The sequence below is a fragment of the Myotis myotis genome, unplaced genomic scaffold (genome assembly GCF_014108235.1).
Source record: "Myotis myotis isolate mMyoMyo1 unplaced genomic scaffold, mMyoMyo1.p scaffold_m19_p_2, whole genome shotgun sequence".
In the NCBI taxonomy this organism is placed as follows: domain Eukaryota; kingdom Metazoa; phylum Chordata; class Mammalia; order Chiroptera; family Vespertilionidae; genus Myotis; species Myotis myotis.
Genome location: NW_023416324.1, coordinates 45471984 through 45494772, shown reverse-complemented (window position 1 = coordinate 45494772; position 22789 = coordinate 45471984). Strand labels below are relative to the sequence as shown.

The 22789-nt window shown below is 42.8% G+C and overlaps 1 protein-coding gene across 2 annotated transcripts in view; it reads left to right on the top strand.

The window, feature by feature from the left end:
- The window catches only part of JAK1 (Janus kinase 1), a 136230-nt gene that overhangs the window by 71950 nt on the left and 41491 nt on the right, over positions 1-22789 (top strand). For both annotated transcript variants that reach the window (XM_036347932.1, XM_036347931.1), the window contains exons 2-5: positions 10955-11036; positions 13436-13634; positions 16458-16581; positions 22562-22715. In XM_036347932.1, the coding sequence (XP_036203825.1) occupies positions 11031-11036; positions 13436-13634; positions 16458-16581; positions 22562-22715 (483 nt within the window). In that variant the 5' untranslated portion in view covers positions 10955-11030. The remainder of the gene's footprint in view (positions 1-10954; positions 11037-13435; positions 13635-16457; positions 16582-22561; positions 22716-22789) is intronic.

Here is a 22789-nt window from a genome sequence, read left to right as displayed (position 1 = left end):
TTCTTTAGTTGTTTCCATTTTCTTTGCTTCCTGATAACTTGGATTTGAGTCCCAGTTAATAAATATATGTGACCTTTCACTAGTCACTGGATGTCTCTAGGCCTTCGTTTGCTTCTGAGTAAAATAAGATAAATTTTACTTAAAATTATTGAGGAGTAATAGTGCTTTGTTGTAAGCTGTAAAAAGTATATGATTGTATTACTTTTTTTATTGACTTTGATTAGTTAATCCTTATTAACGGTTGAGCCAACTTTGCTCTTTTGCATTCATTTGGAGAAAGGCTAAAAAGGCAGAGGTTCCTTCATTTACATTTATTTTTGTGCAGTTTGGGACATGTGAGACTTGGCATCAGAAGACCTGCATTTCTGCTATTTATTAGCCATGTGTACAAGTGTAGTAGTACATGGTACAAGCAGTGTTCTCTTGACCAAGACCAGAAATGCTCAGGGATCACCTGGCTGGACACACATCAGAAAGCTCTGTGAACTAATAAAACATTTATGCAAGTTCATGGAGACTGTCTGTTTAAATGGATGATATACAGGGGAACTTATTTATGCAAATTCTACTAACTGGGTTCCCCCACCCCCATTTCACCCCGCACAGTTTTGTGAAATGAAAATTGGTCAAAAGTATGATTCGAAGGCCTGAGAAAGTAGGTCTGATACAATGTTCCGAATCATCAAAGACAAATAAATTTCCGTTCAATGTGATTTTGGGGAATTCTGCCATATTTAAATCCCTGGAAACATGGTTAGTGCCTTATGTCTATCAATTAGTTAGAGCACTGAATTCTGGATAATAGGGAAACAGGGTGGGATAAACAACTCCATTGAGTAATACATGACCTCCTGGCCTCCTATTTCTGACTCTGTGTTCCCTTTAATCAAGGACAAGATGTTACAAAAATAATTGAGAGGGACTCCCAAGGGTAGTCCTCAGACTGCACGGTGGAGGAGGATGAATCACCAGCAGAATGTTGGTTCCCCGCCCCCTGCCTGTGCTCTCAGTCTTGAGGGAAAAAGCTTCGGGAAAGTTTTCTCTGACTCATTCACAGTGTATTTCGTAGAAAAAAACTAGCTTCTCACTTTTCTTTTATTTAAGAAACATGTTTCTTCTTTGTGTGAGCGAGTGTGTGTGTGTATAGTAAGGTGTGGCTAGGGTATGGAGTCCCCAAATGAATATTCAAATTAGCTCTTACTGGTAGCAAAGGGACTATTTGCTCAGTTAACTTTTATTGTCTCGGGATATTCACACTTCAAGGTAGGCAAGGAGTAGGGAGTGCAGTGTATCATGCCTTCATGTCCATCAAGAACTATTTGATTCATTTATAATACTTAAAGGATATTATTTTTCTACCTTGGAATTTCAAGTGTCCCTAAGCCTCCCTCCCCGCGCCCCACATCATCTCCTTGTTCTGAGAGCCCCTACCCCCATACAGCACACACTCTCATCCAAGGGGGACTTTCTTGTTTCTGAAGAATTCATATGAGTCTGGGGATTTAAGTTCTTCTTGAGGGTTGTCTCTTCAAAGGAAAGTCCAAACTCCTTGTGTGGGCATTTGTGGTCCACTGTGAGTTGGCCTTAACTTTCTCCCTTTTCTCATTTCTTTCTGTTCTACACAAACCTTCTGTTCAGTCTCCAGTGGGTTTTACACCATCTCCCCTTCTTCTTTCGCTGTTTTTTCACGTTTCCATGATTTGGAGGGTTTTCCTTAGTCAGTTGCTATTCTCATCCTGTTTGTATCTTCCCCATCTCCTAAAGGTCCAGTTCAAGTCTCACCTCCTGCATAATGGTCATGCTATTATATATGCCAGTTTAAAACAGTCTCGTAAAAGAATTGCTGTTAATTCTTTTTTGCAACTGAGAAAACAGCCACAGAAAATTAAAAAGTGACTTGCACCCAGCTACTAAGTGGCAGGGCTGGTATCCTGGCTCAGGTCTTCTTGACCTCAAGATTGAACTCTACCACACTGGTTTTCCCGGCAGTCTTCTGGATTGGTCTACTACACCCGCCCCAACCTCACACTTTCTCTGAACAAGTGCTTTTTTGCTTTGGTTGGGTGTGTCTTGTCTTTGGCAGTCAATCAAACTCTTCTCTGCTGATACATCTTGTCTTGTGTTCTTTTCTTCCCACCAAGCTGTGCTTCACGGGCTTTTTGTGATGAGTTTTTGCTTGTTTATTTTACTTAGTGAGGCACCTTCAGGCTTTGTCATATGCCTCATCAGCAAGAGGTTCGATGTCTTTGCACCATGACATTTTGAGCATACAGATTAATGAAAAGTTTAATGTCAGGGTGCAGCATAATATAGTTTCAGACATTTGTAATGTATAGGGCTTATTATTATTTTTAATCTAAAAGTTTTAAAGCCTTGCATATACTTAGAGAACACTGATTTCTTTAAAACCATTTTTTAAAAAAATATATTTTATTGATTTTTTACAGAGAGGAAGGAAGAAGGATAGAGAGTTAGAAACATTGATGGGAGAGAAACATCAATCAGCTGCCTCCTGTACACCTCCTACTGGGGATGTGCCCGCAACCAAGGTACATGCCCTTGATCGGAATCAAACCTAGGACTCTGCAGTCCGCAGGCCAACGCTCTAGCCACTTAGCCAAACCGATTAGGGCAAGAACACTGGTGGAAAGGTGTGGGACAGTGGATGGGGGACAGTGTCGGTGAGCCAGCTCCCTCCTATAGGGAACAAGAGAAACCAAAAAGCTGTGAGCTTTTTGAGTGTGCACCAGTCAAAAACTTACTTTAGAAAAAGAGATTTAGAGAAATTTTGAATCTTTACAACAATCCGATAAAGTAGATACTTTTATTGATTCAGTTTTACAGAGGAAACAGAAAACTCAAACAGGTTGAAAGATTTGCCTAATGTCACACATACATTAAAGCTGGAATCTGAACTCAGGTTCAGGTGACCCCAGGCTTCTGACTGATTCTGTTCTATAAGGACCTTGGTCCTTAGAGACATATAAGCACTTTTTTGCACAGGATTTGAGCTCAGAGAGCTTTAGAGCAGTGGTCGCCAACCTTTCGGACCTCACGGACCACCTGTGGTCTGCGGGCCACAGGTTGGCGACTGCTGCTTTAGAGACTTGCTCTAGGTAAGGCAGGTCCTGGCAGAACTGGGCTAGAACTGGGCCGCTTTCTGATGGGTGGTTTCTGTTGTTCCCTATAGGAGGGAGCTGGCTCACCGACACTGTCCCCCACCCACTGTCCCACACCTTTCCACCATCGCCCTCTTTCCTGCAGGTCCCTCCTGGTCTGCGTATGCCTTCCTGCACATTCATCCTCATTGTTTTCCTTCCTCTTGGCCCTTTTTCAGAACCCTTGCACCTTTCTTTCTGTCTTTTAAAATCTTCTCTAATCCTCAAGGCTTGAAACAGATTCCACTCTCCCTGGTCACTTGACTCCTGTAGTTTTTACTGCCTGTCTCTCGGCATCTCTTCCACATCCGCTTTTTTGAGGTTCCCCCTGTATATGTTTATCTTGCCAGCTGCTAGTATACTGTAAGGGTTTGGTGGGCTTAGATTTAATTGGGGCACTTCTTTAGATTCCCCCAACGTCCCATGCCTTGCCTAAGGAAGTGTGCCAAACTGAAAGGGCAGTGAGGTGGAGGCTGAGAAGTGTGTTTGAGCCTGGTCTCGCCACTCACTGGCCACTTGACCGTGGGAAAGTCTGAAGCTGAATCTTCTCATCTGTGAAGGTGGCTGTGAGACTCGAATGTGGTTATAGATGTGAAAACCTTTAAAAGCTCTAAAGTGCAAGGTTTTATTGTGATGGTGCAAGAATGATTAAAAGCACATAAGATGGCAAACCATTCCCCACCCTTTATGTTTGGTGTGTCCACTTCTGCTACCACTATTCTGTGCTCTTCAACAACCTTATAGTTGTACTAGAGGCCGGGTACACAAAATTTGTGCACGGGGTGGGGGGGGGGGCATTGTTCCTCAGCCCAGCCTGCACCCTCTCCAATCTGGGACCCCTCGGGGGATGTATGACTGCTGGTTTAGGGATCTGGCCTAAACCGGCAGTCGGACATCCCTCTCACAATCTGGGACTGCTGGCTCCCAACTGCTCCCCTGCTAGCCTGCCTGATTGCCCCCTAACTGCTCCCTTGCCAGCTGATCAACGCCTAATTGCTCCCCTGCCGGCCCGGTCACCCCTAACTGCCCTCCCCTGCCGGCCCAGTCACCCCTAACTGCCCTCTCCTGCTGCCCGGGTCACCCCTAACTGCCCTCCCCTGCCAGCCCGGTCACCCCTAACTGCCCTCCCCTGCTGGCCCGGTTACCCCTAACTGCCCTCTCCTGCTGCCCCAGTCACCCCTAACTGCCCTCCCCTGCTGGCCCAGTCACCCCTAACTGCCCTCCCCTGCCGGCTCGGTTACCCCTAACTGCCCTCCCCTGTCGGCCATCTTGTGGCTGTGGGCGCCATCTTTGAGGGCGTGGCAGTCAATTAGCATATTCCCTCCTTATTGGCTGTGGGTGCTGCCATATTTGCAGTCTGCTACTCAGTCATTTGGTCACCCCTCACTAACCCCCCTACCAGCCTGGTCGCCCCACGCAGCCTGCTGTTCAGTCGTTTGGTTGTTCCTCACTCACCCCCCTGCCGGCCTGGTCGCCCCATGCAGCCTGTTCGGTCATCCGTTCAGTTGTGATGGTCGCTTAGGCTTTTATATATATAGATTAGTGGTAAAAGAAGAAAAAGTAGCAAAGCTTCTTGATACATGAAGTTCTTAGGAAGGACACTTATTGACTTTAATTAAGCAGAGTACTATATTTACTTTGATCAGAAACCCTCTCAGGGAAAGCAGGCTCATTGGGAGCAGTACAGAGAGCCCTGGCCCATCGAGTTGTCATTGATTGCTTGAGCATCTCTAGAAGTTTATTGTAAATGCAGCAGCACTTACAGTTCTGGGGTATTCCTGGAATTGCTGCTATAGTTATAAGTGAGTTATTCTGTGTGGCAGGAGTGGCATATAGAAAAGCCATAATTCTGACTTGCTTACGGTAAAAAGTAGCAGATTTTGTATTTATATTATCTAGTCCTCTGCTGGAATCCATCAGCTTTGCAGAGTATCTTGTGATACTTCGATCAGAACAGTTATTCTGGGTCTTGGCAAAGCATTGGGAGCAACAGGCACAAGTCACGTTCAAAGGTGCCGTGGACATGAAGCCCTGGTGATGAGGCTGAAAGGGAAGCAAAGTCGCTTGCCCAGTCTTGGTGGTGGTGTGTGTGTGTGTGTGTTAGGAGGTGTGTGTGTGTGTGTGTTAGGAGGGGTGTGTGTGTGTTAGGAGGTGTGTGTGTGTGTGTGTGTGTGTGTGTTAGGAGGTTCTGTGCCCCCGTGGGGTGGGCCTGTGCCAGGGCCACCAGGACTTCTCCCCACGCTGCAGTAGTGGTGCCAGAGCAGCACCTTGGTTTGTGTGCTGGGGCGCAGGCAAGGCTGGGGCATTTTAATGGCTTTTTTAATGGCAGTCTCTGGAGGGAAGGCCCTTGGAATGAGACCAGTCTCCTAGGTTGATGGGAGACTATCAAAAGTACGAAAAAGGGCAGAGAAGACAATGGTGTTGGTGATGGGAGCATTTTAAAGCAGTTAGTCTTCCTCCTACGGGAAGAGCAAGATCCTTGAAACCAGGAGTCACATGTTTGACTCCTGGCACTCCCAACTGATTGGCCCAAAACCTCTCATGGTTTTTATGGGAATTAAGTACAGGTGCCTAGCTCCATGCATTAGATGTTCGCTCTCCTTGGCTGGAACTGTATGCCATCAAGCTGTAATCAGTTTAACAGAAATTATGCCCAAAATCTGAATGCTTATTGCCTGCTAAATTTGTTAGGCACTTTATGTGCACTAATGCATTTAACTCTTAACAGCTCTGTGAGATTTACACTATTTTATCCCTCCACTTAAAGCTGAGAACATTGTGGCTTAGGGATGTTAAGTTACTTGCCTAAGGATACAATAGCTAGTAAGTGGGGAGGGTGGGATCCAAACTCAGGTCTGGATGACGCCAGCTCGTGCTTTTAGCTGCTGTTCTGTGCCATCTGAGATTTGTGAAACAAGACTTTGATTTGTGACCAGGCTTTTGCTCAGAATTCCTATTTATTCATTATTTTTCTGAGCAAGCGCACAGCCCACCTTCATCTTCTGCCATAAAGCCTATATTATATTGCTTTAGCACTTGTCTGAACACTTTCACATCTCCTGCCTTGTGTACCAAGTCATTAAGAACCAGGCACCCTGGATTAGGGTGCATTTTCCGTTGCATATGTTGCTTCATTTGTCACCTTAATCTTTCATTGAACAACTGTGTAACTGCTTATTGATCCCTTAATATGTAAAGCGCTAAACGAAAGAATAAAAAATCCCTGCCCCCTATGACCTTGTATTTTTTTTTTTTTTTTTTAGGAGCTTGTATTTTTTGTATTAGTTTCCTCACCAACTGTAAGACTGGTGCCTGCTGAAATCGTTTTTTTTAAGGCTTAACATCTTTTTCCCCCCCCCAATAAATTTTATTGATTTTTACAGAGAAGAAGGGAGAGGGATAGAGAGTTAGAAACATCGATGAGAGAGAAACATCGATCAGCTGCCTCCTGCATGCCCCCTATTGGGGATTGAGCCTGCAACCAAGGTACATGCCCTTGACTGGCATCGAACTCAGGACCCTTCATTCCGTGGGCTGACGCTCTATCCATTGAGCCAGACCGGTTAGGGCAAGGCTTTATATCTTTAATCTTACAATTTCTTAAGGTATTAAGCAGCTGATTTCAGGACATTTTCTTTTCTTTTTAAATTCCTTATTAAAGTATTACATAAGTCTCCTTTTTCCCCCATTGACCTTACCCCAGCCGCCCCCACTTCCTAGCACATTCCCTTACCACCCCCCCTCCTACTGTCTGTGTCCATTGGTTATGCTTATATGCATGCATACACGTCCTTTGGTTGATCTCTTACCCCCTCACCCTCCCACCCCCTGCCTTCCCTCATAGGTTGGACAGTCTGTTTGATGCTTCTGTGACTCTGGTTCTATTCAGGATATTTTCTAATAACATTTCTTAAAATTTCTTCCCCTAAGTTCATACCTTAATTCATTAACATTTTCTTTGTATTTTCTACTTAAGAGATTAAAGGTTTTAATTTCTTTAATGCACACATAAAGTAATTCACTGGAAGTGTAACGGTTTCCTTAGTAAAAACAATCAGGTACCCAAAGTATTATATTTTGATTGTCACTGATTTTAACTGTCATCCAATCTATTTTCATCATATAAATCTGGCAATTGCCTTTGGCCAGAAGCACTAATAGTCTGATGGTCATATTTGTGAGTTAACATGGTCTGTTTTTATGTCTCTTTTCTCCACTATTCCAAATTTAATTGTATATTCTTCCTTATACAGATACCTGTATTTCAAAAGATGTCCTTGAAAATATAAAAGGGTGTCAGTATTCTCAGAAGTAGATACTTTGGAATTGTGCATTTTGGAAAATAGTGATATCCCCGCTATTGCAGTTTAGTCCTTGTTCAGGTTCACAAGACTAGGTTTTATTTCTATTACTTTTCCCTCACTCAGAAAGTATCAGATGTACTTCTCTCTCACATAAGACTTTCATAAGTTAAAAAACAACAACCTGAGAATCTACAAAATTTCCCTGATTTCTTTTTTTTTCCATGTTAAGTAGCATCTAAAAGATTGAGCCACAAAATTAGTCCTCTCTCATGGAAAGAAAAGATGTTTTCTTTTAAATCCTTGAAAATTTATGAGTGAATTAGGTGGATGAATTCATTGCTGTCATCAAAACCTTTTGATTACTCACTTTTATCCATCCTGTTTTCTGAGCTTCATTGTTTTCATCTGAGTTGAGAATAGAACCCAGTGAATCATGATATTTTTAAAGGGCATTGTGCGGTACCATCTGGTCAGTTTTTCTAACATTAAAGATTTTCTTTTTGTATCCTATAGCAAGAAACTTGAATTGATTTCTTAGAATAATCCAAAGTATTTATAAATGGATCTTGCTCTTTTTGTACCTGTTGTAAAAATAAGTAGCTAGATCATACTGTTTTCGTGTATGTTTTTTTGGAAAGAAATGTTTATTTGAATGAAGCCATTACACAAATGCTGCAGCACCAAAAACCACTTGTTATCCTGAGTGAGGACAGTTGTCATTGCATATGAACTGGATCAGCAGACCGAGGTTTAAGCACTTAGGATGATGCCCAGCGTCTATGTTAAGTGCTTTTAACATTTTTATCGTTAGAATGTCAGTTTCCTACGAGTAGGGATTTTGTTATTGAATCAGCATATAAAACATCATAGTAATGCATATTGTCTAGAAATTCTGTTGGCTGGTCTTGTTTTCCCAAAGAGTTTAATCTCTAAGCTAAGTATCACAAATTGATACCATTTTTTTTATCCTGTCCAGTAGTACCGGAGATCAGTTTGAAAATTAGGTACAATGTGATTTCAACATAATGTTGCTTGCTGTGGAAAAAGAACACTGTAATGGAAACACCAAACTCTGCTTGATTACAGGTTTTCATAGAATCCTAATTCTAGAAGAATCTTAGTGATTTTAGTCTGAACCTCGAATCTTATATGAGGCCCAGAGCAACCCCACTGTTCCTAAATTCAAGGAACATGTGATCTGATGGTGCATATTAAAATGCTTTGTGAGTTCTAAAATTTTATGTTGTATCTCTTCTTAAGAGCCTGCACCAGTGGAACTTACAGGTCTCTTCCTGCTTTAAAAGGCTCTGATTATGTGTCCCTTTCCTGGTTTGAGATGGGCTTCTTAATGCTTTAAAGCATGGAGCTCATCTGGTTAATTTTTATTCATCCTCGGCAACAGATTATAGTGGCGTGCTGCAAGAAATCTGGGGTAGAAAGGTCCCAGACATGCTGTTGGCAGGCCTGTAAACCGGCTAGTGCTGGTCTTTGTCCACATGTAAAAAGGAGTATTGGAGGGATTTTCCTGTTTGTGCAGCTGGAGAGGCCAGACTAGTTCCTCATTTCTTTTTTTTTTTTATAAAGATTTTTTAAAAATATATTTTATTGATTTTACAGAGAGGAAGAGAGAGGGATAGAGAGTTAGAAACATCAATGAGAGAGAAACATTGATCAGCTGCCTCCTGCACACTCCCCACTGGGGATGTGCCCGCAACCAAGGTACATGCCCTTGACCGGAATCGAACCTGGGACCCTTGAGTCTGCAGGCCGACGCTCTATCCGCTGAGCCAAACCGGTCAGGGCAAGTTCCTCATTTCTTACAGGGCCTTTGCACATGCTGATCCTTCACCCAGACTGCTTTCTCCACTCCTCCCTAGATACCCATTACAACTTAGGTCAATATTACTTCCCTCTTGAACTCCATGCTATGTCATATTGCTCTTATATGAGCTCTCTTTTTTCTTCAGGGCATTTTAAGCTCTTTATAATTACCCGTTTCTGTGCATTTTTGTTTGATTCCATTGGTCCTGTAGACCATAAGCTCCATGTAATCAGGGATCATATCACTCTTGTTCTTCATTGTGGCCTCTTGATATAGTTTAGATTTTCGCACTTAGAACTGCTCAAACATATTTGTTGAGTGAGTCTCCTAAACATGACATTTGAAACCCTGCTTCTGAGCAAAAGCAAGGCATTAGCATGTAGCTAATATCAGGTTCCTGTTTTGATGCAGGGCAGGGTCTCTATTCACTCAATTAAAATAATTGATTATTTTACATTTTAAAAGCTAAAAGTCTAGTGGTCTGTTCTTTGAACCATGTTAAAATTGTCCATGTTAAAATAGCCAAGTCAAAGTTGTCACATCAAAATTCATACTTGTATTCCTTGCTTGGCCTCCTATTGTTGCTTTTGCTTAAGTCTCACCCACTGCAGAAAGCCTTCCCAAATTAGCCTTCACCAGTGTTAGTCACCAGAGTTAGCTAGAGGTACAGAAGATGACCTTGTGACACACACTATTGATTTTAGATTGCTTTTATGTTTTCCCTTGTGCCATCTCCCACTTGGATTGTCAGGTCCTGTGGGAATGGTGGCCTTGCAGCCTCACGTCATTCTCTCCAGTGCCCCGCCACTCTGCCACCTTACACCTGGGACCGTGCTCTTCCTAAAGATGCATGCTGATAAAATGTGTTGAATGATAGGCAGGAAACTGAGACAATAACCTGTATTTACTTGGAAACCACTTTCAAATCACTAAGAGTAGTTGTTCCTTATTTGCAGCAGTAATTTGATTCTACTGGTAAAAAAGAGAATTTGTGAGAAACAACAAAGGGAAGTTGTTAAAGTAATGTAGAGGTAGGTGTGTGTGTGTGTGTGTGTGTGTGTGTGTGTGTGTGTGTGTGTTAGGTGTGTTAGGATGGGACCAGGCACTTAAGGTCAGGGAGTAGCATGGGATCTTTATTTGCTACCTAAGTTTTCAAATAAGAATGACTCAGAAACTACATGGGGAACTGAAAACATTGCAGAGTTATTCCTAGGCCTTTCCCCATCAGCATACCCTATGTTGGCTCACCATTAAAATGAGGCGAAGGGCAGCCGGCTTTGGGAGGAGGGTAATTCTAAAGGAAATGGAAATAGGAAATAAGCGCACATCTTTGGGCGTCCCAAACTATTGTTCACAGCCTCAGGAGAGAGGTTGTTGACGGAAGGTGCACAGCCTTCTCTTGCACTGGACAGGGCACTCTGCGCCAGGAAGCAAAAGTCCCTGGCTTCCTTTCTGAAGCAACCAGAATCACATCTTCTTTGATGTTTACATCCCAAGCTGCCTCTCTGTCCTCTCGGTGTCCTCATCAATGTTTTCTGTTGTTTTCCTTCTTCCTCCCAAATGCTTTTTCCTGCCCGCTTATGGTTTGGGCTGCTTCCTTAATGAAAGCGTCCTCTTCTTTCCTGATGCAATTACCTCTGCAGCTGATTTGTTTATTTGTCCTTGTGTAGCTCAGCTCTGAACGGGCTTTGGAAAGCAGAGAAGAAAATCCAGGTTGCTTTTGGGGGACATTGGACAGCCGAATAAATGCAGGTATGTACATTTGCATGTTAAAAACAAAAAGGAAAATAGCTTTTAAAAAGAATAATGAAACTGATCTTGAAATTTTTTAGTTCTTAAATATCGGTATTTTAATTTTTGTTCATTTCAAATGTTGAATGTTCTGCCTTAAAAAAAATTCCCGACTACAAAAGTATAGGGAGTAAAAAGTACAAGTTAAAGTTCCCTTGTAAGCCCTCCTTGACATTCACTACTGTTAGTTGTATTGTATGTTTTTTCCAGATTGTAGATATGTATAACCAAATGTACATTCTGTGCTTCTTTTTTCATTTTGTAGTATGTCATAGACACCTTTCAGTGTTGGTTCATAGAGCTTTATGTCTACTTTTTTAACAGCTGCGTGGTGTCTCTGTTGCTATTTTGTTTAGTAGTCCTCTCCTGTTGGACATTGTTGGTTGTATTTTTTCCCCTATTTCAAACGGTGCCACATCTTGTATATATATAATTATGTATGCTTGCCTGATTGTCTCCTCAGGGTGAAAGGGTAACACCATCTTTGACTTCTTCCTGCCATGTCTGTATAGAATCTCCAGGACAAAGGTTTATCTCACGCTATGAAGCAGACTTAAGCTACTCTGTTCTCCATATCTGTTTTTTATTGTGGGGTCAATTTGGGTAATCAGAGTTGAGTTTTAGAACTTTCTTGTTTAATAGTTGATCTGAACCTCAAAGTAAGTTATGAGCTTAGTCTTTCAGCCTGGTTTCTGGGAGATTCTGGTTTTCAGGTTCATTTTAGAGATTAAACAAGTAAAACTGAATGACTCTCAGTTTGTAGCATTGAGGCATACCTAGCTTACGCCCCTCCTGTAACTGTCTTAGTTCACTGAGGCAGCTAATAGACCAAGCGCATGAATTTGGTGAAGACAACTATGACTGCTGTCCGTCCCATATGACTTGTCTTGTTTTGAGGAGCCTCCTTGGGTTATTCTGCAAGCATGTAAGCCTCTGTGTTAGATACGTGGGAAACAAAGATGAATGGCATAGTCCTTGTCCTAACGGAACTCCCAGCACAAGCAAGCGAGTAAGACAGAGACAGACACATGAATAAGGTGACGTTAGTGCAATGAGGTGAGTGTGGGAGAGAGCATCTAACTTAGGGAACAGGATGGAGGTTCAGAGGTGGGTGGCTTCTTGGAGAAGTGAACATCTGAGCTGAGTTCTAAAGGAAATTGAAGTTTGCCAGGAGAGGGATGAGCTGGAAAGGTATTTTTGGTATAGGGATCAGCATGAGCAAAGGCAGAAAGGTGAGAAAAACAGCATTGGGGAGAGAGATGGGGATGGAGGTAATTAGCAAGATGGCAGCTTTGTGGGTGTGAGGCATGAAGAGGCTGGGAGTGATAAAAGCTGAGACTAGTAAGGCTAGCTGGCAGGTGACAGAGGGCCTCTGTTAGGAGTTGAGATTGGTCTGTAGATAGTGGGGGCCTTTAGAGGACCTGACTTGTGTTTCAGAGACATTACTTTGGGGGCTAAGTGAAGGCTGGCTGGCAGGCAGGAGGAAAGTTGTGACCTCTGGTGAGGGAAATTAAGTTGTAGGCCATTGGTGTTGGGGTGAGGGGAAGAAAGAATGTGTAGGGGTTTCCCTCTCCTTTCTGGCCTTGCCCAAGACTAGGTTGCTGAGGTTGGCTCTTTGACCCTAGCTGCTCTCCCTTTTTAGGAGTCTCAGATAAATGACTTTTTGCAAGCTTCTCACCAAAGAGTTCTGACTCTGTCAAAGCAAGGCTGCCCACCCTCATTCTGCTGCCACAGCGTGCTGCCCATCCTCTTGCCTGCCCATGGGGTGCCGGGGACCTGGCTCCTTTGATTAATTTTCATGACCCTTCCATGTGGTTTATGAACATGAATTACTTGTCATTTTGTGTGTACTAGGTAAGAGCCAGCCCTGGGCTGGGTTCTGGGGGCATGGAGATAGATAAACATGATTTCTACCTTACTGAGCTTGCAGTTTAGTGGGAGATAGATATAAAATTAAAAGACAGTGTGATTCATGCCATAGCTCTATTCAGAGGTAAAATTATCCCAGTAGAGATAGCACCAATGCCAGTATCATTAGCATCAGTGGTTCCAGAATGAGCCACATTTTCCAATGATAGCTTGTGTGCAAATAGAGAAAATAAATTTAAACCATGTCTAAAATTATTCTGATTTTTGAGAATATGGTCTGACAATAAATAATTTATTAGAATGTGTAATTGATTATTTTCCGTAGTTTCACGTGTCATAAGCCCTGATGCATTTGATTTTCAGGGAGGGAAGGGGCAGAGAGAGGTACTTACCCAGTACCACAAATTTCTGCTTGCTCATCTTCGTAACACTTTGCTTTACTGTTGGAACTTTCAGCACATGGAATGACCAGAGTCTTATTTTCCTTACAGTATCTAAATATAAAGGAGGACTGCAATGCCATGGCTTTCTGTGCTAAAATGCGGAGCTCCAAGAAGACCGAGGTGAACCTGGAGGCCCCTGAGCCAGGGGTGGAAGTGCTCTTCTATCTGTCGGACAGGGAGCCCCTCCGGCTGGGCAGCGGGGAGTACACGGCGGAGGAGCTGTGCATCAGGGCGGCGCAGGAGTGCTGTGAGTACTGGCTGCTGCCCGGGCCCAACGTGGGTTTTGGTGGTACACCATCCCAGAAGCAGATCCAGGTGTCTCTGCCCCGATGGCTCCGTTGAGTGGAGAGGGGTGTGGACCCTGGGGTTCTGCCCTGCCTCTGCCACTTACTTGCCCTTGACCTTAGGCCAGTGACTTGAATTTTGAGAGTTTCACTTTTCACTTTCTTCATTGCAAAGTGGTTTATTCCTGCTGTCACTAATGAGCTGTGGGATACCAAGGAACAATGCTTGCCCTCTGTGGAGACTTAGTTTTTATTTCCCCTACATCTGTGAAGTTGAATAATATCAGCACTAAATGAGCAAAGCACAAAGTTATAGGCTCAATAAGTAGCACCTCTCAATATCATAGTTGTTTAGAACTTCTGACAAGTGTGATTCACCCTGCGGCTGTGGCCTGCCTCTGTCCCCACCCCCACCTCCAATGTGATGCTGAGGTGAAGTGAGAAATACAGTGTCACTTTGTGGCTTGGTCAGATTGCCAAGTTGTGAAAAGGACAGTGCGTCTGTGAACAACACAATCCATTTTTTTTTAAAGTGAGGCTTAACCTACTAAACTTAGCCTGTTGCCTTCAGAAGGTGAAAGCCAAACTGAGCAACAAAATAAAGCCTTTTTCAATATCCTTTAAATTTGGAGTCATTGCCCGTGTTTGCCACCTGCTTTTAAATGACAAAGTCATGTCATAGAAACGTAGAGATCCAAGCCCACTCTGTGGAGAAATAGCGGTCTCTATTTTGACTCAGGAGAATGTTATAGAAATTTATCGATTTTGAAAATGCATGGCCGTAACCGGTTTGGCTCAGTGGATAGAGCGTCGGCCTGCGGACTGAAGGGTCCCGGGTTCGATTCCGGTCAAGGGCATGTACCTTGGTTGCGGGCACATCCCCAGTAGGAGGTGTGCAGGAGGCAGCTGATCGATGTTTCTCTCTCATCGATGTTTCTGACTCTCTATCTCTCTCCCTTCCTCTCTGTCAAAAATTAATAAAATCTTAAAAAAAAAAAAAAAAAAGAAAGAAAATGCATGAATACGGGATGCCACATTCTTGTAGCTCTTATTATTATGATAATAAGTGGTGTTTGGGGGCAGTGTTGTTTTCTTCCATGTTTTTCGTTATCATATGGCAAATTTTTGTAATTTTAGTTCTCCTTATTTCACCTACTCAGTAGTTCTAGCTTGATTTGAATCCCAACTTTGCAGTTTACTAACTGAGTAACTTTGAATCAGACTAAATCTCAGGAGGCCACAGTTTCTTTGTTTGTAAAGTGGCATAAATAATATCTCATTAGGTGTTAGGAGGATTTAAAGATAATAAATGTAGAGTGTGTTAGCCTGATGCCTGACATTTAATCCTCAGTGATGTTAGCATTGCTCTTATTCCATACTTTTATATAAAAAGATACCTTTGATTTTCCTATTTATGAGTACTAATATTATTGGAATCAGACCTGTGAGAGAATTACAGACAGATCCATGGTTATAAATGAATTATGCTTAAATATGTATGTCAGTGCACATTCAAATGTATGAAGAAAGGCTCGGTTTCTAGGCCAGTCCACAAAAGTTATTTTGTGAATGAAAAAAATGGTATACCTGAAACACAGTCCTCTTAATACTGGATCCAGAAGTCATTTGCCCTTGTTCCCGGAGAGAATGCTGTTTGAAGCTTAGCTCCATCCTCTCTGTTACAAGGAGGAGTATAACTGCTGAAGGGATAGTTCCCGAATAACTTGAGAAGCAGGAATGAGATGAGGGGTTCAGCAGAGGCATTGAGATGTCAAGAGGATGCAGCTTCTTAACTCAGCCCGTTCATTGGAGAGTCCCTGCCTAGGCAGGCCGGGCTGGTGAGAGTCCCCATCACTGTGTGTCTCACTCCAGATGTCTAATTTGGAAAACAAGGACCAGTTACCTCATATTCTCATGTTATTTTTGGTTTAGTTTACTGTGTCTTAGTTTGAGGACTGACCGCACATGAAATGATTATTTGCAATCAGTTTCCTCCCTTGCCCACTTGCTTTTAGTTTACAGGTGTGTGTATTTTTAATCTTGGAGTCAGAAGTGAGCGAAAAGGTGCTTTCCTGGCTTCATATCTCCTTTATCTTTTCGGTCATTCTTGTATTGAAGGAAGCAGTTGGTGGGGTGGGGAGGCAAGGGAGCTTATTGAACTACCTTTGTTAAGCATATAGCTTCTTCTTAGTTGGCTACTAAAAATATTTATGATTATGCTGCAGAGTGCTTACATATATAATTAATAGTAGTAGGTTTTAATCATTGATAAAAATGACTGCGGTTATTTATTCTAACACATAATTTTATCTGCTACTGCCAGAAACTTCTTTGAATGTTTAATATATATGTTAGAATTGTTTAAATGTTTTCTGTAAGAGGCAGATTGGGGGCCTCTCAAACTCCAAGAATGTTTCCGACTGATTAGCAAGGTGAACTCAGGCGGGATTCTGGGAACCTCTCAGATAGCCTTTTTTAAAAGCAGGTTTGGTAATACTGTGTTGTAGACACTGAGAAATATCATGAGACATCCATTTTAAAATGTTTAAATCTGGTTTGCCAGGAGCTATAGTACATACTCTTGGGAGCCATAGTTACTAATTATTATTATTAAAACTGCTTGATTGAACATGCTTGGAAGTCTTATTTGCCCTAAGACAATATGAATATGACCTAGATTCTTTCTGGATGAGAGAATTTTCTATGTTGCATATGTCATGCATTGGAAACAGATAGCCAAATATATCTATCTTTGATAGTTTGATATGTTCTTTACTTTCTCCCAGGTATCTCTCCCCTGTGCCACAACCTCTTTGCCCTGTATGATGAGAGCACCAAGCTCTGGTATGCTCCAAATCGCAGCATTACTGTCGACGACAAGACATCGCTCCGGCTCCACTACCGGATGAGGTATGGGTGCCTGCCTGGTTTCCTCAGGGCAAGGGATGGCGGTTAGCCTGGAGCCCTGAGTCACTTACCAAGAAACACTGTAGTCATTTTTGTAATTTGTAACCTGTATGTTTGCTTGGTATGAGAAAGGACTTTTTCAGTATTTGGAATACAATTCAAGATGAATTTGACAACCTTCCTCTGCCACATTCTAGAAAAGAAATCATTATGATGCTGACAGTATTTTGAATAAAATTAGTGTCCTGTAGCAGAGTTTTTCAATGGTGAGTCATGATTATGAATTTAATTTAGTAAGTTGTGACCAGAATTTGTTTTAAAAAAGAAGCGAGCAAGAATAGATAATGTCAGCATATATACATATCCTAAGAATATTGTTTTTGAAAACTTTTGTTTGAGATATATAGTACATATGTGTGTACTAGGTGATCATCTGATAAGATATATTTCTTACTAAAAGTTGCAGCTAAGGAGATTGAGAAGCACTGCTTGCAGCGGGATCCTGCAAATGCTAGGTGGGCCTTGCTCTCGGGTGGATGTTCGGAGCCATCTCCCTGGGGCTTTGTGTAGTGGGCTGTTGTAATTCTTCTTCAGATGGGTATTTGCCTTTTCTCCTATATCATAGCCCTTGTCAAATGCACATAGCCTCCCAAGTGGCATATATAGTCAATACTTCATTGCTGTAGACTCCTGAGTTTATAAGCGTATTTGTTCTGTACCTAGAATTGGGAGTATGGTGGTTAGGTAGTAGTTAAGCACAAGTGAACATGTATTTAGCAAGGGATCTTATAAATAGAGTGGCTACTTTTTGAAAAGGATCTTAACTAACATAGTAATTAAATCAGCAGGTTAGCTCACGTGCTGATGGGATGCAGACGCGTGCTGGCAACACCCTTGGGATCTCAGATGCCCTCCACAGTATCTTAGCTGCTATTTCTTTAGGGAAGTCAGTAGAGTTTTTTTCCATTCCAGAATGGCCTGGATGTTTTTCTCAGCGAAGCTGAACCAGATTTACTTTCTTTGATAATCATTCTAGGGCTGACTTTTTCTCTTCTTTCTGTATTCACCCAAGCTTTCACCTGATGAGGAGAGAGCTATATGTATGCACGAATTCATGCCCCAGATTTAGGGAAACATTCACCCCAACCAGCTGAGCCTTCAGACTATATTTGGTTTTGTTTTTCAAAGTGTAATCTTGCTTTCTGTGGCCTGGGGGCTTGCTGTGTGATCCAGCATTTAACATGTGCTTGCAGCTCCCAGTCTAGGAAGGGGGTGTGTCACTGAGTTCCAATTCTTTCCCTCTAGGTTTCTCTCCTTGGTTTGAAATCTAGAATGGTAAAATTGGAACTTGGAAGAGACCTGAGTCTCTTCCAACTTTTTAGGGGGAAACTGGTATCCAAAAAAGAAGTGAGTTTCCCAAAGTCACACAAGAAGTGAGTCACCTTGTTGGCACAGAGGCCTCTTGGAGGCACTCATTTTTGTCGGTTGTGTGAGTGCCTCCCTATAGAACAGCGGTTCTCAACCTGTGGGTTGTGATCCCTTTGGGGGTCGAATGACCCTTTCACAGGGGTCACCTAAGACCATCAGAAAACACATATATAATTACATATTGTTTTTGTGATTAATCACTATGCTTTAATTACGTTCAATTTGTAACAATGAAATTTGGGGTCACCACAACATGAGGAACTGTATTAAAGGGTCGCGGCATTAGGAAGGTTGAGAACCACTGCTATAGAAGCTGCCTCTCTGCTCCCCAGTCTCTTGGCTGCCAGGAAGTCCATGGCTGCTTCATTTTTGGCACCTTGACTTTGTACCTGACATTGCACTTCAACAGGATATTGCTTTGTTACCACAGCTCTTTGAACTTGGGGAAAAAAAAGATCCCACCCTAAGCTAAAACATTTGCATTGCAACAAACTATAAACATTTTGAAACCTTATAATCTCACCACTAAAGAAGGTGTAATATGAAAATAAATGTTAGCAGCTATTTCAGTGGAATCTCAGTTCTATTTTGGGAAATAATCTTCAGTTATAGTTTTCTATTTTATCTTCACTTTTCTATTTTTAGATAATGATTTTGATAGTTATTGTTTTATACAGTAATCCTATACAATAAAGAGCTAATATGCAAATGGTCATCACGTCCTCGCGCCCTCACGCTGGGGCTAGGGGACCTGATGCCTGCCGGAAGCCGGTCCATCCTTGCTGCTTGACACAGTCGCTGCAGGAAAGAAACATCTGTACAGCATATGTTTCAAGGGACCTGGCGTATATAGCATACTGTTCTTAATATGTTTGCTCCCCTTAGCGCTGTGTGTTTTAACCAAGGTCACCTCTCCGAGAAAGGTTGTTTCCCCAGGTAGGAATTTTTCCCTGAAGTCAGGGAGGGGATGAAACTCCTTAACTAAGTGCCAGGCGGGTAGTTAATCACTACAAACAATCATGCTTAAGCTACATAATCTTTACTCCCTGGAATGGAGATAAGAAACGCCCTAACCTTTATAATAGAGATTGATAGGATTGGAATCAACTGGTATAAATTCAGATGTAAGAAGTCAGAACTTAGAACACAGAACTTAGAAGACAGAACTAAGAAGACAGAACCAAGAGGCACAGAACCTACACAGAACCTAGAGACAGAAGAACTTCACTGGAGAGAACATGGCAAAAGATCCTGGACTGAACCTGACTACAGAAATTGGCAAGAGAACCTGACTAGAACCTGGTGACTGAACCCGGCTGGAGAACCTGGACAGAACCTGGCTGGAGAACCTAGAGAGGGAACATGGCTACAGAACCTGGCTGGAGAACCTGGAGAACCTAGCAAGAGAACATGGACACAGAACCTGGCTGGAGATCCTAACCAGAACTTCGCTGGAGATCCAGAGCAGAACCTCTCTGGAGATCCAGACCAGAACTTGGCTGGAGATCCTGGCTAGGCTGCTGATCAACTGAACACTGTCTCCATGTCCTTCCTTCTTTGCCGACTCCGTCTATGCCTTTGGGGACCCCTGGACCCGCTGGGGTTGGACCCCAGCAGATGCCGTGCCCCCTGCCCAGAAGGGCTTGACGGGGGACCCGAGGCTGCACCCCCCCCACACCTGGTGAGGCTTGAAGGGGGTCCTGAAGCTGCACCTCCCACCTGGCCTCAGGCTGGGGGGCCTGAGGCTGTACCCCATCCTCTGCAGGGCTTGACGGGGTGGGGCTGGCTGGGTCTGAGTCTCGCGCGATTTTGAGGCATGCGCAGGTGGGTGGGGACTTGACTCTGGGTCCCGTGGCGCGCCCCAGACTCTGACAGGAGGAAGATTTTCATAAACATTTTACTAATTTTCTTTCATCTTTGACACTTCTATTATAGAGGAAGAGTAAATAACAATATTAAAATATTTCCTCTAATTAATTCCCTTTCAATGTACACGGTTTTTGTGCACCAGGCCACTTGTATATCTTCATATAAGACAAGCATATTCTTTATTCCTGTTTAAGAAAAAATGTTTCCTTTTCCCATCTAAATGAATTTCAGTATCCATTAGTAAACTTCTGTAGAAACCTGGAGAGAATTTGTTGTGTAAAACATCTGTACATAAGCTTAGAATATGCAGTCATCTGTAATACAATTTTCTCAACAACTTGCAAGGAAGGCATATCTCTGATTGATAGTTCTACCTGTCCATCTCTTTCTCCTTCCTTCCTACATTTTTCCTCCACGTCATTCTGAAAAGGAATCTGGGCAGCTGTCATATTACATTTATTTATGTTGTTCTTTATTTTTTCCCATTAGCATGTTGTAATATTAGGAATTAGTGTTTGGCCCAAGTTTGATGAACATTTTCATAATTAATTTTAAAAGGGATGTAGAATTTCTGTCCTCAATGTAATTCTAGTTTTGTCTTATTAGAACAAAATTGGGAAGATGTTGATTTTGGCAGTTACCTCTTTAACTTTTGATTTGTTTTGTATTTTTGGTTTTGTCACCTTATTAGATAGAAAGCTGACAGCCTGTGACTGGAGGCCATTTCTAGAGGTTGAGCCTTGCTTTAGGCTCCCTTCAGCCTTCAGTGAAGTGGAGAAGCTGCACATTATCTTTGATCTCTTTGTCCTGTACTGTCTGAACATCTTGCCAAAGGGCTCCCAAGCCAAAGCTGGTCTGTGAGGCTCAGATAGCAATCTTGAAGAATGTCCTTGTTCAGACAGATTGGAGATTGCAGTCTTTACAGAGGGAGTTTGTTGGGCCCTTGGCTTTACTAGGTCCAAGGACTCAGTCCCAGAGAGACTCAGTGGGATGTAGAAGAAGAAGACCATGGCTTGGACTGGTTGAGGGAAATCTGTCTTCAGTGCTTCTCTTTCGAACAATTTCCTCTATCCTTGAGAACCTTTTTCCTCTTGTCCTAGGTAACCTTCCACACTGTACATAATTCTCGTTTTCTCATCACCGTCCTCCTGCACTGTCAGACAGAATTTACCTGTCCTTCCTGCTCCTCTGTCAGAGCCCTGCTTTGAACCTTTGTATGATGGAGTGCCGGGCACATAGTGAGCATGCAAAAGCTGTGAGCCATTATCTCCATTCATCCTGTTTAGACCCTTTTACCTATCAGTTTCCGGGCAGACCCCCAGAACTTCTAGTAGATCTCTAGTTATTGTCCGAATGACCACCCAGGTTGCAGGTTCGATCCCTGGTTGGTGTGTATGGGAAGCAACTGATTAATGTTTCACTTTCACTCAATGTTTCTCTCTCTTTCCCTTCCTCTCTCTCTAAAATAAATAAAAGCTTGTCCTCGGGTGAGTATTACAATAAATAAAAAATAAAACCTATATTTTTATGTAGAGGAAAGGAAAGCTGTATGGGGGGTGTCCATGAAAGTCATAATGTAATCCTCTTTATGAGATGTGCCCCTTGTATGTTACTTTATTGTCATTGTTGGATTGACTGTTTGCCACATGAGCATGGAGACAGGGCACTTCACTGAGGGCGGAGGCTGTGCTTCTCCTGAGAACCCTTTGCCTCACAGGGCATGGCATGTGCTGGGCTGTACAGATACAGCACTGACAGGTGTCGGAGTTTAATGGCGGCTCCTTTTGGGGAGGCAGTTTTATTTATTGTTTCTCCCTGCTGTGTTGTTTTTCATTAGCACACGGGCATGTCAGGGAGAGAGATCCAGGCACTAGCGGAGTCTGCGGCCTAGGGGTGGCCTGGTCAGTTTGGCTCACTCACTTTCATGCCTTGCAGAACTCCTGTGCTTCTCTGACAGGCGGCTGAGGAACGTGGCAGCTAAGAGAGCAGGCTTGTTGTCTTAGGTCACCTAGCCTTTAGAAACTGCAGTTTTCCTCCTCTGAACATAGAAACAGTGAAATCTGCCTGGTATCATTGCTGTAGGAATTAAATAGCATACTGTCTCTAAAGTGCTTATTAATTTAATTCACAACACTACAAGCTGGTGCTTGTAATAGTTAATCTTCATTTATTTCTCCTATTTTAAAACTGTTTATTGTAAGATAAATCATCAATTTAATAACAGCAATCTGAGAAATAGGAAACACTGCCATATTAACTGTACACCTTGGCTGTGTGGTGACATTACATTTCAGAAATGTAAAAATGTGAGTGTAATGTCTTGGATTCAAGGCAGGATGATATTATTAAAGGTAAAGGGAGGCACTGGGCTAGCCTCTACTCAGTCTGCAGTGTTTTCCTGTTTAGGAAGACATCATGAAAGTTGCAGGAGCTATCTGTGTGATCTTAAGGAAGGCACTTTATCTCCCTGAGTCATAGACGAGGCTCGCTCTTCAGGGAGTGTTGTAGGAATGACCAGAGAAGGACTTCATACGCAACGAATGCTACAGATGAAAGGTCTGTCTGTCTGCTTACTTCTCTGGAGGGTTAGCCTCTAGCGCTGATAGTCCAGGTGGAACCAGGACACAACTCCCGTACATTTCAAGGCTCTCATTCCCACAGCTGACACAATCTTACTGCGTTCCAGGTTCTATTTTACCAACTGGCACGGGACTAATGATAATGAGCAGTCAGTATGGCGACATTCTCCAAAGAAGCAGAAAAATGGCTACGAGAAAAAAAAACTTCCAGATGCAACCCCTCTCCTTGACGCCAGCTCTCTGGAGTATCTGTTTGCCCAGGTAAGAAGTTTGGGGCTGGGAGAACCTGGGTTCATGGGATGGGTGAGGCGTTGTTGGGTTCAGATTCCCTGATG